The following is a 14,753-nucleotide window of genomic DNA, read 5'->3' as shown; positions in this document are numbered from 1 at the left end:
CAGGTCGGTCGACTGAGGCCCCTGTTCAGAAAAAAATACCAATATGTTGAAGAATTATGGTGTAAATATCAGTTTTTTCAGATTGTACATGGGTTTAACTATAGTTTATTATGAAATATGAATTATTTTTTCTAAATATGATCCCACACTGACCTGAGGCGAGATGGACGAGCCCCAAACAGCCCAGAAACACGATGACCACAGTCTTCATGGTTCCTCAAGTCGTCAGGCTTGTACTTTAAAATACTGCGTGTACTTTCTGACATATATATACTGTGTTCTGCTTCGGTGTAACTTTATAGACGTGGGCATCGCTGTGGAGCGTGGCCGTGTGATTGGTCAAAGCGTCCGGTAACATACACCCACACTGGCACATTTGTTCAGAGGAAAATGCACATAAAAAGAGCCCAGTATGTGCTTTGTATGTGGAAGAATGTCCCAAACTGATGCTTTTATTTTGATGTGATGTTTAAAAAGGTAAATACTTTAAAAAATGAAGACTGTGTTAGGATCAGATAAAAGTTTAGAACAGTTATAGTCTACTCCTGATGCAGTAAAATATAAAATACAAACTGTTTCCTCAGGCTCTTGGGTGCAGTTCTTTGCTCCGCCTGTAGAGGGGCAGACTTGAACAGTACAATCCTCTGACACGGGTCAACGGGGGCAGAAGTGAAACACGTAATCTGCCCCAAACAGACGGGCGGCATTAGTTTTAATCTGTGGTTTGGACTTTTATTACAAACCACAGCGATTTCCTACAGAACCGTGCGGCATCGGGAGGATTTAAAGGATTTGGGGTAATTGTAATTGTGCAGTGAAGCTAATTAGCATAAAGCAGGAGACTTTAATGCATTTGATTGGCCGTGTAGCCGCGCGGAAATAATTAAGATGCTAATTTTGGTCAAAGCCATATTTTGTGTGCGTCAGGGAACTATTAAAATAACGGTGTGTGTCTGTAACTTTAAGAGTGAAATGTTCTTCAAATGTTTAAGTTACATCTTTTTTCTGAATTTAACAAAGACAGAGAAAAATGTTGACAAGTTCTTTATAAAATTGCAAAGATCGACAGGAGCAGCAGCGATCGAGGGTCTGGACCAGAGGGGGACACACTTTTTGACACTTGGGCCCCAGTGCGTCTAAAATGTGACAAAGGGGCGGGGCCAGGATAGATATATGTTTATTTGACATTAGTGATTTGTCCTGGAACATGAAGCAAAGCAGGAATATGAAACTTGTCTTCGAATCGCTGTTTGTCGGTGAAAAAAATGTTGCTGAGTCAGTAAATTGGCTGCCAACCTCTGAGCCGTAGCCGCCCGTTCCTGCGTTGACTGTTTGTTAGCATAGTTAGCGTGTTTCGTAGCAAAGTGACGTCTGATATTGTCTCTTTCTTGTCATATCAGACACACAGCCTTTGATCAGACTTCAGTGTAAATATATTTAGTTGTCCGCTCTGTATTAAACACTCGACGTTCACTCTCCACTTTTCTTTTCTTTGATAAACTCATTTTTGCAGAATCGCTAATAAGAGAAAGAGTAACACACACGGACAAGGCTGATGTAGCTGAAGTGCGCCATCTTTTGGGGAAACATTGGCATTACAGGTTTACCTTTACCTATTTTAATATAATTTTGTCTCGTTCGTCGGGCCGGATTAATAAACCCAGCGGGCCGTGTGTGGCCCCCGGGCCGTAGTTTGCCCATGTCTGGTCTAAGCTCAAATTCAAACTCGGGGTGATGATGGTTTTGTGTCCCCAATTTCAAAGTTTACAAAAGTGCCACCACCTGCAAACCTCCAGTAGAAAAGCTCCACAGTGAACCTTTAAAACCAAACACTGTATTTTTATATTTTTAATGAAAATAACGACAAACTGAAGTTACAATATTTACTTTGAGATGAAAGATTAAAGAGTGAGAACGACAGAATGACTAAATATAATATGATTTTAAATATTTCTCTATAAATAAAGTGAATATAAGCCCCGTATCAGCGTGTGCGTCTAAAGTTACACTCATCTGCTTCGTGTGGACTGTAATTTGTGCGTCCAGACTCGTTATTGTCCGGACCTGAGCACAGCTGTAATTGTGGACGCAGTAAAGAAAAGTAAACAAGCACCGCTGACAAACTGACTCTGCTGTCCTCTCTCTGCGTCCTAAAAACAGATAATAAACTCTTTAAAAACACGTTAAAACTCATCTTTATTTGTGTGTTAAACTGTTTCTGCGTCAGGTAAAGAAATAACAGCGTTTTGACACATTGATACAATCCAAACAGACGCCACGGAGAGTTATCAGTCATGTCATTTTACTAAACACATTTAGAAGCAAACACATGTGTACAGACTTGTGTTTAAAGCTCTTAAATACAGGGGCAGGAGTGGATGAAGTGGGATTATGTAAAGCTACACTGTGGGTTCTACAGGTGCATAATGACGGGTGTCTCGGTAAATGTTAGACAGAATTAAAAAACAGGAAAAAAAGAGAGAAAAAGGAGCTGTGAGTGTTTAGTATCTGCGGGCGAAGGCTGTTCTCTGAGGCGTCTGGGCCTGGGAGCTGAAGAAGCGCTGGTAGGCCTGCTGGTAACCATAGCGATAGGCGTAGAAGCGGCAGGGGGTGTAGTCCTCGCAGGTCTCAGCGCGGCGCTCGGCTGGAGACTTTATCCTGGATCAGACGCAGAACAGTCACAGTTTAGTCTCGTCACGATGGAGAAAGCTCAAACTCAGATGTGCAGGATTAGACTCGATACTCAACTCGATACTCAACACGATACTCAACTCGATACCACGATTATAATAAAAAAAACTCTTTCTTTTTGACAATACGACGCCATTTTCAACATTAAATAATAGTACTTTTTATATTCCCATGTGGTTTTATATGTGTGTACTCCAGGTGACGCTCCACTTACACTTTTTCTACTTAAAGATGTTCAAAAAAAGGTTCATTTCTGTCGTGTGAATGTGACTTTTTCAGTATAAATACCTCCTCAAATGAGTATCTAGTTTCGATACTAGTTTTAGTCTCGATTAGCATCAGATTTTTGATATTTTTTGGCAGCCCCCAGTCAGTTTCAAACCTCAGTTAAGAGTAAACTGGAGAGATTTTTGTGGTTTTTGCAGTTTGTGGTTCTGTAAAATCAGGTGTACAAACATTATGCAACAGTAGTATTTCCAATTTATTGCGCAATTTTGTAAAAACATGAGATTTGAGATGTGTTTTTCAAATCAGGATGAAGTCCAAAGTGCAAATATTCAACACATCCATCAGCATTAACTTTTCCGAGAAGTCTGAAATATAAAACTAAACTAACACAAGAATCTCATTCATTTTGTGTCGTGTTTAGTCTAAAATAAAACTTCAGTCACAACTACAGGATTAGTTTTGATTAAAAAGACAAAAAAATGCAGATTTCTTTTGCTTGTGTTTACAGAAGACAATCTATCACCTAAAATAACGTCGTCTTTGTCGTTCAAACTGAGATTTTGTTTTGATTTTTGGTACAATCTGTTTTTTTTTGGCTGAGGCTCCACTTTTCACTAATGTCAAGTTTGTCCCTTGAAAAGATCATTTATTTACAGTTTTCCCTCCATATATCTCAATGTTTTGCAGTTGTTTTTTTTTTGCACAATTTTACATGTTTTTTTTACACTGTATAAACGTGCATTGTGTCGTGCGTCCTGATTGGCTGTTAAACTGTAGATTTACAAATTTACATAAACGTTGGATCTCAGTGTGACTCTGAAGTGCTGTACGTTTGTTTTCTCCCCGACAAAACCCACAATGTCGATGAAACGTTCTGCACCGACAAAGACGCCTACGAAGGTTTGAACTTTGAGAGTTTAAACGAGAGAGAAATGTGAGAAAATGTTAACGCCTGTGTGAGAAAAGTGTATAAAGTGTGTGGTGAGGGGTTTTACAGACAAAAACAGAGAGAATAACGTAAAAAAAAGCAGATTTTGCCTATTGCCTTTGACATTTTATCTTTCATTATCGTTTTACGCGTAATTGTCCTTCTAAAACCTGCACGATCCAGATTATTGTTTCTCTAAAAGCTCCGGATGATGATCACATGTTTGCCGTGGATGTAAACATAAACATTTATCATCTCCCTGGACTCTAACCGGATTAAAACGTCAAAATAAAGTAGAAAAATGAGAGCTACGGCTGTTACTTCTAACGTTATGGTTCTGCCGGTGGGGTGCAGCTCGTTGGTACATTTTCCTCTTTTGTCAGACACTTTGCATCGTTGCTTCACTCCGGCCCGCGGCTCCAAACAGCGGCGTAATTACAGTGAAGTCGTCAGCGCTGCTTGTGGTGAGAGCTATTTCCTGCGGTGCCTTGTGTCATACTCAGAGCAGCCATTTTTACCTCATCATGTTGTAGTAGTTGAACGCGCTGCCTCGGGACGGGTTGTGCAGGGTCCCCCTCTGAGGAGCGATGAACGAGTTGGCCCGGCTGGGAGCCACGAATAAATCTGGAACAATTTATTAAACCGAACTTAACACAATAACCCGGCGTCGTAATGAAACAACAGGATGCACCGTGTAATTAGCAGCATGCATGTTTTTCCATAAATGAAACGTTTAATCACCTTCAACGGACTCGGAGCTTTCCTGAGAATCTGTGGGGAAAAAAGTAGATTAGAAACACGACAAATATACAGCACAGACAGATTTGTGATGCTTTTTTATATTTATCTGTGATTCTGTTCAGAGTGGAGCAGGTAAACTCCAAAAAAACTGAAATAAGAACTGAAATAACACAACAATCCCCGGAGTTTCAGAACATTAGAGATTGTAGAGATTGAAAATAGAGATGCACCAATCCAGATTTTTCACTTCTGATACAGATTTTTGCTATAGCTTTGAGTATCTGCAGATATTTTTTATTATTTTACTTTTAATTATTTTTTTATATATAATCCCTACTTCTCTAAGGCATGATTTTGTATTATTATTATTATTATTATTATTATTATTATTATTATTATTATTATTATTATTATTATTATTATTTTGTTATTTATGTATTATTTTTATTTTTTTATTATTTTATGTATTATTTTTATTTTTTTATTATTTTATTTTTATTTATTTATAAATATTATTTTTTTAATTTTTTTTAAAAATCCTTATTCTGTATTTATTTTTTATCTTTTTGGCTTTTTTGTATATGCCCATCAAAACGGGATCTCGGGGTAAACAAGTGGAGGTGTGAGGTTTAAAAAAGAGAAAAATGTCTTCAAAATGTCACTTGTTTAACTGCAGATCATCAACACTTGACTAAAAAAAATAAATAATCATCTGCCAACACCAGAGCAGATTCATGTAACTGCTCAACAGCTTTTTATAAGTAAAAGTTTAAACATTCTGAGAGTTTCTGGGCCAATTACAGCCAGTAAATCATCTTATTACGTCACTTTATATGTCCAAACATAATATCAGCTGAGTTAATATTTACTTGGACCAGTATCGGCACAATATTTATGCATCTCAGTCTAAATAAGCACAATAAATATGAGCAGGATATTGAAATTCCGATGTGATTGCGACATGTGCAGGCCGTGGAGGGGAGTTACCGTAGCAGAGGCACAGAGAGGCGGCTGCGAGCAGAGCCAGCAGCTGGAGGAGCCTGGTCATCTTGGTGTTATTTATCCTGCAGAGAGAGAGCGGAGGGGTGAGTCCAGTGTGTGCACCGGTCAGAAGAGCGGAGAGGAGGGGGAACTGGCCCCGGATTAAAGCACAACTCCACCGCAGACGCAGACTGGACGTTTGGCTCCAGAGTCTATATGTGAGTGTGGTTTGGACATGTCAGGTCTAAATACATGAGGAGATATAGAATACTGTGCACAGAGTTGACGCTTTGGATGTGGCTGCAGCAGAGACGAGGGTTTTCTTAACGTAAAAATAGATAAAGAAAAGTATACAGCGGGTAACGTTAAGATAACACGCACAAGGTAAAAGAAGTCCAAGAAAACAGTTTAAACACGATCCAAACGACATTTCACCGACGCCATAAATGACATCTGCCAAAACGATTACTAAACCTGTAATTAACACAAGCAAACACTTCAAAACGGCTTCAAACTCGAACAACAAAAGACTCCATTTTGTGACTGAATCATGGAGAAAAAAACGCACGACTCACCGACCGAAAACCTCCCGTCGAACCTGAGCCGTTATTCCCAGGCCGTCTGTGTCTGTGTCTGTGTGTGTTTCTAATCAACTTAAAGGCCGTCTGTCTTCGTGGAGATGCTTTTAATTACCCTGGAATGTCCCGCAGTATGGCATTAAACTTATCGTGAAGATAGAGAAGTCACCAGGACAAACTGCAGACCCTGCTCACAGTAAGATTCACGTTTTCCAAGATATTTCTGAGCAACGAAACATCTGCAAATGAATAAATGCAAGATGTGGCATGAGAAAAGTTACATAGTGCAGCTTTAAGTGACTTGACTGCACGTGACCGGACTGAGACTCTCCAAACGCCGTCCTCAGCTGCTGCGCTCAGATTGTGCGTTCATTCTAAACACGGCGTAATCCTGCAGGTGTTGTGTATGCAGAGGTGCAGCACTGGACCTAATCTGTGCTAATGTGAAGTGCACCTGTTTAAACACGCCCTGACACACACACACACACACACACACACCCACGCACACACACACACACACACACACACACGCACACACACACCCCCCCACACACACACACACGATGCACTGGCTCGTGTCGAAACCCCACATCTTGTGTTTGTAGGATTTGGACCTGCTTCTGTTTCACGCACTCTTCTCCTTCACTGTCAATAGAACCTTTCATAAACCAGACGACACACGAGCCCGAGGCAAAGTCTGGCATCAGTCGCAGCAACACTCCCCGACGCAGCGGGCCCCAAAACTCCAAATCTGCAGCAGGAGGAGTGGGATGTGCTGACGGAAGTGTCTGTAAAGTTTTATACAATGTTTAAATCTTAGCGGGAGGGGAGAAGAAAGTGCAAAAGTGCTCAGCTCACTGGAAAAAGCATCCACTCTGCAGACAACTCCAAGAACCGACATTTAACACCACAGATTTACTCAAGAACCGAAGTTTAACACCACAGATTTACTCAAGAACCGACGTTTAACACCACAGATTTACTCAAGAGGCAAATGCACCTTTAAAAAAAAAACAGGCAAAGGTAGAAAGTCTAAGATGTTACCAAAACCACTGGCCTATTGCATGAACTTCTATCAAAAATAATAAAACCAAAATGTAACAACCCAAAAAATACACAATAATACTTAGATTATTATTGCCTCTTTTACTTCCCCTATTACAACTAAACACCACTTCTACTCTTCTATGTTTAATCCCATCACCATAACTATGACCATCAGAGTTAACACAGAGTTTCAAAAGTTTCTCACTCACCGTAAAACTTTATGCCGTCTTGAAAATACTTGGAGTGCGTTTTTCCACAGGAATATCTGCTAATTCCCCACAGCAATGCTTTTATACACACCTCCGCCCCCACCTCCACCACCACCACCACCCCCCACCCCGTCATTACACCCAACAGCTCCCCCCTCCTCCCCTCCTCCCCTCCTCCTCTCCTCATCCCCTCCTCTCCTCCGCTCATCCCTCTTTCCACCAGTCAATGGGACCAGAGTATTAGCTCAGTGTCTCCAAAACTCCCACCACTTTTATATAAAAAAATAAATAAGTGAAGGCGTTTGGCACGAGCTCATCTGTAACAGCCCCATGATAGTATGCACTGTGTTTACAAAGCATGGCACGGGCTTCAGACACGAGCTTCAGACACGAGCTTCAGACACGAGCTTCAGACACGAGCTTCAGACACGAGCTTCAGACACGAGCTTCAGACACGAGCTTCAGATGCTTTGGTTCCTGGACTCAGCTTTGGCTCCTCCTCCGCAGGAACAAAGCAGGTATTGTTTTCAAGAGCTGAAAAATGTAAACTTGTCATATTCAGAGATGATGTAATGCCAGAACTCTACAGACTGAGCCAACGAAGAGTCTAGTCAAGAAATAAACAAACGGTAATAGAGAAGACACACAAATCAACAGCTTCTCACAAAACATGGGTGAAGCAGAAGACGAGACGTTTAAAGGTAAAGTCCAGGTCTGGAGCCAACAACAACAAAAACAAAAACAACAACAAAAACAACAACAAAAACAACCACCACCACGAAGCCCTCACACCAGGATGATTCTACAGACCCTGAGGTGGAGGGATTCTTTGGGACACTAGTGTTTCTGAACGTTTTAGTCCTGGTTTGGTGATTAGTGCTCACTGTGATAATAAAACACACAGAGATAACAGCCTCTCCAGACCTGACACTGCTGCTGATACAAAAATACACCCAGACCTGAGTCCAGGCGTCTCTGACCTGTGGCTCAGCAGATCTCCGCCTCCTTCCAGGAAACTCATCATTTTTCTGCATTACCCCTGGCCATTCAGAAATCAAATCAAATGTGATGAATTAAATGTGCTTTACCTTTATAAATGTATCATTTTGTTGTCTCTGTGTATTAATAAATGGATATTGTTTTATGTTTTATAAACATCTGTCTGTGCTTCATCTGAGGCTCAATGTGACTTTTACAGTCACTAAAATGAAAAACTGTAGCATTTTCATTTTGGCAGCTCAAGGGGAAAAAGGTTAGAGACCTGTACTTCAGTCTTATTTTATCTGTGGCCTGTTATGTTCCACAGTGACACTAAAAATGGAGCAGCCTTTGTCTTTCTGAATATTAAACACACTAACAAACCTATTTAACTTTCACATGTTGAGTTTACCTCAGGGGCCACCTACAAACCAAAACAGCACCAATAGTGGAAAATCATTGAAGTGAGAAGACTGCAAACATTTAGATTTTTTACTTTCCAGGTTGTGAGCACAACAAAAACAACACCCAAGGACCAGCACATAAAAGCAGACACAGTTTGACCTGGACGAGACGTTTCCCAAATATGGAGATGTGTTTGGCACAAAGCAGAGTCTTTATAAGAGCAGCAGTGTGGAGCGTTAGACAATCTACAGACAGACTGGCTCAGATTTAAACCTGTGCCAGATCTGGACCACCCCCTCCACTTTGTCACCAACTCCACCAAAATGTCCTTAAATGACCAATTTGACCAAGTCGCTCTGTTTGGCCCCGAGTGACCGAATGTCCCCCCATGAGAAATGAACGTGAGAGTGAGGCCAGGACGAGGTCTCTGAGGCCAGAGGCCAGAGAGTGTGCACGAGGCCAGAGAGTGTGCACGAGGCCAGAGAGTGTGCACGAGGCCAGAGAGTGTGCACGAGACTGTGCACGAGGCCAGAGACTGTGCACAAGGCCAGAGAGTGTGCACGAGGCCAGAGAGTGTGCACGAGGCCAGAGACTGTGCACGAGGCCAGAGAGTGTGCACGAGGCCAGAGAGTGTGCGCGAGGCCAGAGAGTGTGCGCGAGGCCAGAGTGTGCACAAGGCTGTGCATGAGGCCAGAGAGTGTGCACAAGACCAGAGAGTGTGCACGAGGCCAGAGACTGTGCACGAGGCCAGAGACCGTGCACGAGGCCAGAGACCGTGCACGAGGCCAGAGACCGTGCACGAGGCCAGAGACCGTGCACAAGGCCAGGGGCCAGAGACTGCATGAGGTCAGAGGCCGTGTACGAGGCCGTGCACATGGGCATGCACAAGGCCGTGCACTCTGCCGTGCACTCCTCCGTGCACTCCTCCGCAGGTTTAGATATAATGGGGTGAGTTTCACTCTCACACACAGGACGTGTGTGGGCAGCTCTGAGCGACTGTGCCGTCCAGACTAATATAAACACAACAGCTGTGGACAGAAACGAGCTGATAAAACAAGGTTAAAGCTGTACTATGTATTTTTTCTACCAGCTTGTCTCTATAGAGATGCTTCGCCTAGAATATTCCACAGTACGACATTAAACTTACTATCATGTGTTTTCACTGCTCAGAAATAACCTTGAAACACATGCACTCCAATGTGAGCTTATCTCCATGGAGATAGAGAAGTTTAATGCCATACTGTGGAACACTTCAGAGAAAGCACTACACCTCCACTGGAGACGAGTAGATGCGTCTTTAACCGCTGCACCTGTTGGTCGTCATCCTCATTTTGGGACAGTTAGAACGATGTTATAGTCTCATAGTTAAACTCAATAAAAAAGTTCCAGTGTGTCTCTTTAGTTGTTGATGCGCTGAAACCCAGTGCTGCGCTAACGAGCCGTACTCCACCGCGCGGCACAGCTGCTGTGTACAAACACTGAACAGGCTAAATATAGAGACAAAATGACACAAACGTCCTTAATGAGAAAAGGCAAAGGTGAGGCCAGGGCCATGGAGCTAATTACAGACGCCGTGTCCACAAACATCTGGACAAACAGGACATAATGTAGGACTGTGTCTGGACATCCGCCGTGCGGCTCTGTGGCCGAACAGGTGAACCTCAGGCCGTCCACCGGGTTTAAAAGGACTGACCAAAACTCACTCACTACTCCCACAAAAAGTGACCAAAGGTAAAGTGTTTCCCTTCAACTCGTCTGTTTTTGATTCAGTCCTAAAGGTTAAAGTGAGTCAGATCAGAGGATGTTTGTGGAGCAGGACAGACATGACTCAGGACACCCCCTCTACTGTCCTCTACTGTCCTCTCCCTCCCCCTTCCTCTCCTCCTCCCTCTGTCTCTCTCTTTCCTCCCATGTTTGTGATGGCTCTCTCTTCCTCCTTCCTCTCCTCCTTCTCTCTCTTTCTCCCACTCTCCTTTTCTCTTTCCTCCCAGGTTTGTGCCGGCTCTCTCTCTCCTCCTCCCTCCCTCCTCCTCTCTTTCCTCCCTCTCCTCCTTCTCCCTCCCTCTTTCTCTTTCCTCACAGATTTGTGATGGCTCTCTCTCCTCCTCTCTCCCTCTCCTCCTCTCTCCCTCTCCTCCTCCCTCTCTCTCCCTCTCCTCCTCCTCTCTCCCTCTCCTCGTCCCTCTCTCTCACTCCCTCTCTCCTTCTCTCTTCCAGGTTTGTGGTGTATTTGTCCGATCCCTCTCTCCTCCTCCTCCCTCTCCTCCTCTCCCTCTCTCCTTCTCTCTTCCAGGTTTATGATCTATTTGTCCGATCCCTCTCTCCTCCTCCTCCCTCTCCTCCTCTCCCTCTCTCCTTCTCTCTTCCAGGTTTATGATCTATTTGTCTGATCCCTCTCTCCTCCTCCCTCTCCTCCTCTCTCCCTCTCCTCCTCTCCCTCCCTCCTTCTCTCTTCCAGGTTTGTGGTGTATTTGTCCTATCCCTCTCTCCTCCTCCTCCCTCTCCTCCTCCTCCCTCTCCTCCTCCTCCCTCCCTCTTTCTCTCTTTCCTCACAGATTTGTGATGGCTCTCTCTCCTCCTCTCTCCCTCTCCTCCCTCTCTCTCCCTCTCCTCCTCCTCTCTCCCTCTCTCTCGCTCCCTCTCTCGCTCTCTCCTTCTCTCTTCCAGGTTTGTGGTGTATTTGTCCGATCCCTCTCTCCTCCTCCTCCCTCTCCTCCTCTCCCTCTCTCCTTCTCTCTTCCAGGTTTATGATCTATTTGTCCGAACCCTCTCTCCTCCTCCTCCCTCTCCTCCTCTCCCTCTCTCCTTCTCTCTTCCAGGTTTATGATCTATTTGTCCGATCCCTCTCTCCTCCTCCCTCTCCTCCTCTCTCCCTCTCCTCCTCTCCCTCCCTCCTTCTCTCTTCCAGGTTTGTGGTGTATTTGTCCTATCCCTCTCTCCTCCTCCTCCCTCTCCTCCTCCTCCCTCCCTCTTTCTCTCTTTCCTCACAGATTTGTGATGGCTCTCTCTCCTCCTCTCTCCCTCTCCTCCCTCTCTCTCCCTCTCCTCCTCCTCTCTCCCTCTCTCTCGCTCCCTCTCTCGCTCTCTCCTTCTCTCTTCCAGGTTTGTGGTGTATTTGTCCGATCCCTCTCTCCTCCTCCTTGTCCTCCTCCTCCCTCTCCTCCTCCTCCCTCTCCTCCTCCTCTCCCTCCCTCCTTCTCTCTTCCAGGTTTGTGGTGTATTTGTCCAATCCCTCTCTCCTCCTCCTCCCTCTCCTCCTCCTCCCTCTCCTCCTCCTCCCTCTCCTCCTCTCCTTCCCTCCTTCTCTCTTCCAGGTTTGTGGTGTATTTGTCCGATCCCTCTCTCCTCCTCCTCCCTCTCTCCTCCTCCTCCCTCTCTCCTCCTCCTCCCTCTCTCCTCCTCCTCCCTCTCTCCCTCTCCTCCCTCTCCTCCTCCTCCTCTCCTTCCCTCCTTCTCTCTTCCAGGTTTATGATCTCTTTGTCCGATCGTGTGAATTCTGTCATGTGACTGTCAGATTTCCTGTGTGTGGATTTATGGATTTTGCAGAGCGATGTCATTCTGTAGATTCCAAGATAAAGAAAAACAAAAATCTTCTTTATAATAAGTGTTGTATCAAAAAGAGGAGTAAAAACTCTGCATTTTCAGGACAGAACTCCCCTTAGACCAGAGCATCAAAAACACAGGGTAAAAAATGAAATGAAAAAATGACATAATGAAAGTGTTCAAAGAGTTTATCGCACACGGGGCTGGAGAAGAGTCACACTCAGCTCTTTGCTCTTCATCGTCTCTGATTTTTCTCTTTTTGTTTCTAAAATAATTGTCCAGCTGCACTTCAATAAATCACCGGGTCACAATAACGAAGAGCCTTTAAATACAATGAACACGACACATTATTGTCTCCTGCATTGGCCGAGTGAAATCAGAGACTCTAGATTTTACTGAGAGAATTATGGGTCTTATTGAGGATTTGAGTAATTAAACCAACAAAGTCTTATGTAAAAACAAAACAAAAAGTTTAGTACAAGATTGAAAATGTGATTTCTGTTGGTGCTAATTTGTTCATCTTTATGTCACAGTGTAAGAAAAAAGTCAGTTTAAATGATATAAACAAATAGATTCAAGATCAATCAATGAAATCAGAAATCTGGGTTTTATGTCAAGAGAGTAAGACGTTTAACTCGTGTCTTTTATGTAATGTCTTTTATGTAATGTCTTTTATCTAGTGTCTTTTATGTAATGTCTTTTATCTAGTGTCTTTTATGTAATGTCTTTTATGTAATGTCTTTTATCTAATGTCTTTTATGTAATGTCTTTTACCTCGTGTCTGTGACTGAGTGTCTTGTCTTAAATAAGATGTTTGTGCTGTTTTCATATTCACATAAAACACTATATCCAGTTGAATTCTGGGTAAAACAAACAGCAGATCTTCCTCCAGAGCTGCTCGTGATTCAGTGTCGAGATGTTTATGTTCTTGGTCCATTGAGAGGCAGGTTCCACCAAACGGCAGAAATGAAGCATCTCTGGATGTGCTCAGAGCATATGTCCACATGTCCACATGTCCACATGTCCTTATGTCCACATGTCCATATGTCCATATGCCCATATGGCCCAGAAAAGACATATGTCCATATGTCTTTTCTGGGAAACTGTAGTGAAATGTCACTTTCTATTAAATTGGACGTCTTCCTCTCAGAATGTAAAGACCTAAACACTGAGTCCATTTATGTTTGATTATACACTCAACGTCCATAATGGAATATAATATACACCACGGCCACAAATAGAGACGTTTAAGTGGAAGCCGTCATTAAAGTGTTTACAGTTTGTACAGATTAGTCCTGATTCAAAGAATTAATTGTATTCACTGAGTTTGAATGTGGAGAGGTGGAGTGAAGAGGTGGAGTAAAGAGATGGAGTAAAGAGCTGGAGTAAAGAGGTGGAGCAGACTTTGGTCTAGTTAAATAAAATGTAAATAAAAATGTTTAAAAGAGAATAAACTATTACACTGTGTAATAATCAAGTAAATATTCAAGAGACTTTCACAGTAAATGTTTAAAGTGAAAAATAAACACATCATCACTAACAAAGTACTAAAATAATCACTAGATGCAGCTCTAATCTGACACTTTCTGCTCCAGTTACTCAAAGTCACACAGTTAAATCATAAATCATTGACAAACACTGGTCTAGAATCATAATATTTGAAAAGTCTCACTGTGCGGCCGCTGCAGACCTCGAAGAAACGGTTCCACTCGTCTTTCCAGCTGCGAGCGACGCTGTTGATTTAACAGCTCATCTTCAGCCGGGCACTTCTCCAGAGGCAGGTCCACACTCGGACTGACCCAAGCACAGGTCAGATCCTCTAATCTCCTGTGCAGCCTGCAATCAGCCGCAGAGCCGGGACGCAGAGCCGGGAGCCGGGCCGTGTCATCAGACGAGTCCACGTTTCTCCAAACCACATGAATGAGTTTAAGTGGTGAAGTTTGGGCGACGACATAAATCCATCACATTTGTAAACAAGACTCAGGATCATTTTGTAAACAAACGTTACAGGTGCAAACTCTGCAACTTCTTTTTCTTCTTCTTCCCCTGATGACAGATGATGCACCAGGACAAATTACGGGTCTGATCTCCGGAGAAGCAACACCGCTCACTTAAGACTCCATGTTTCTCAAGGTATATTCTTTAGAAACAAAAGCACCGGTCAATAAACATGGAAAATTCCAGACAGAGAAATACCATCTACAGAGACGAGCAGGTGAAGGACCCTCCATAAAAACATTAGAGTTTAGATTTAACGTGAAGTGTTTTTTTTAGTGGAGTGTGACTGCGTGATCATTTCAGAGGAGGCAGTTTATGTTTCAGAGCAAAAAATGGACGGAAAATGGGAAATTAAAATGGAAAATGTAATAAAATGAGGTGGAGAGGAGCTGATGATGAGAAAAATAAGTTCCTTGGTTAAGAGCA

The 14,753-nt window shown here is 43.2% G+C and overlaps 1 protein-coding gene across 2 annotated transcripts; it reads right to left on the bottom strand.

Moving 5' to 3' along the window:
* Positions 1–1,903: 1,903 nt before the first annotated feature.
* mgp (matrix Gla protein) lies at positions 1,904–14,094 on the bottom strand. Of its 2 annotated transcripts, none has more exons than XM_055223495.1 (5): positions 14,002–14,094; positions 5,576–5,652; positions 4,589–4,618; positions 4,366–4,471; positions 1,904–2,658 (listed from the first exon to the last, which is right to left on the bottom strand). In XM_055223495.1, exons 2-5 carry the CDS (start codon positions 5,634–5,636, stop codon positions 2,502–2,504), a joined length of 354 nt encoding a protein of 117 aa, XP_055079470.1. In that variant the 5' UTR covers positions 5,637–5,652; positions 14,002–14,094; the 3' UTR covers positions 1,904–2,501. The 2 variants fall into 2 exon arrangements, with proteins under 2 accessions (XP_055079470.1, XP_033827460.1); XM_033971569.2 differs by lacking the exon at positions 14,002–14,094 and adding an exon at positions 7,404–7,469 and having other exon boundaries at positions 1,906–2,658.
* Positions 14,095–14,753: the final 659 nt, after the last annotated feature.

The sequence above is a fragment of the Periophthalmus magnuspinnatus genome, chromosome 8 (genome assembly GCF_009829125.3).
Source record: "Periophthalmus magnuspinnatus isolate fPerMag1 chromosome 8, fPerMag1.2.pri, whole genome shotgun sequence".
NCBI classification, from domain to species: domain Eukaryota; kingdom Metazoa; phylum Chordata; class Actinopteri; order Gobiiformes; family Gobiidae; genus Periophthalmus; species Periophthalmus magnuspinnatus.
This window is presented reverse-complemented; position numbering and strand designations above follow the sequence as displayed.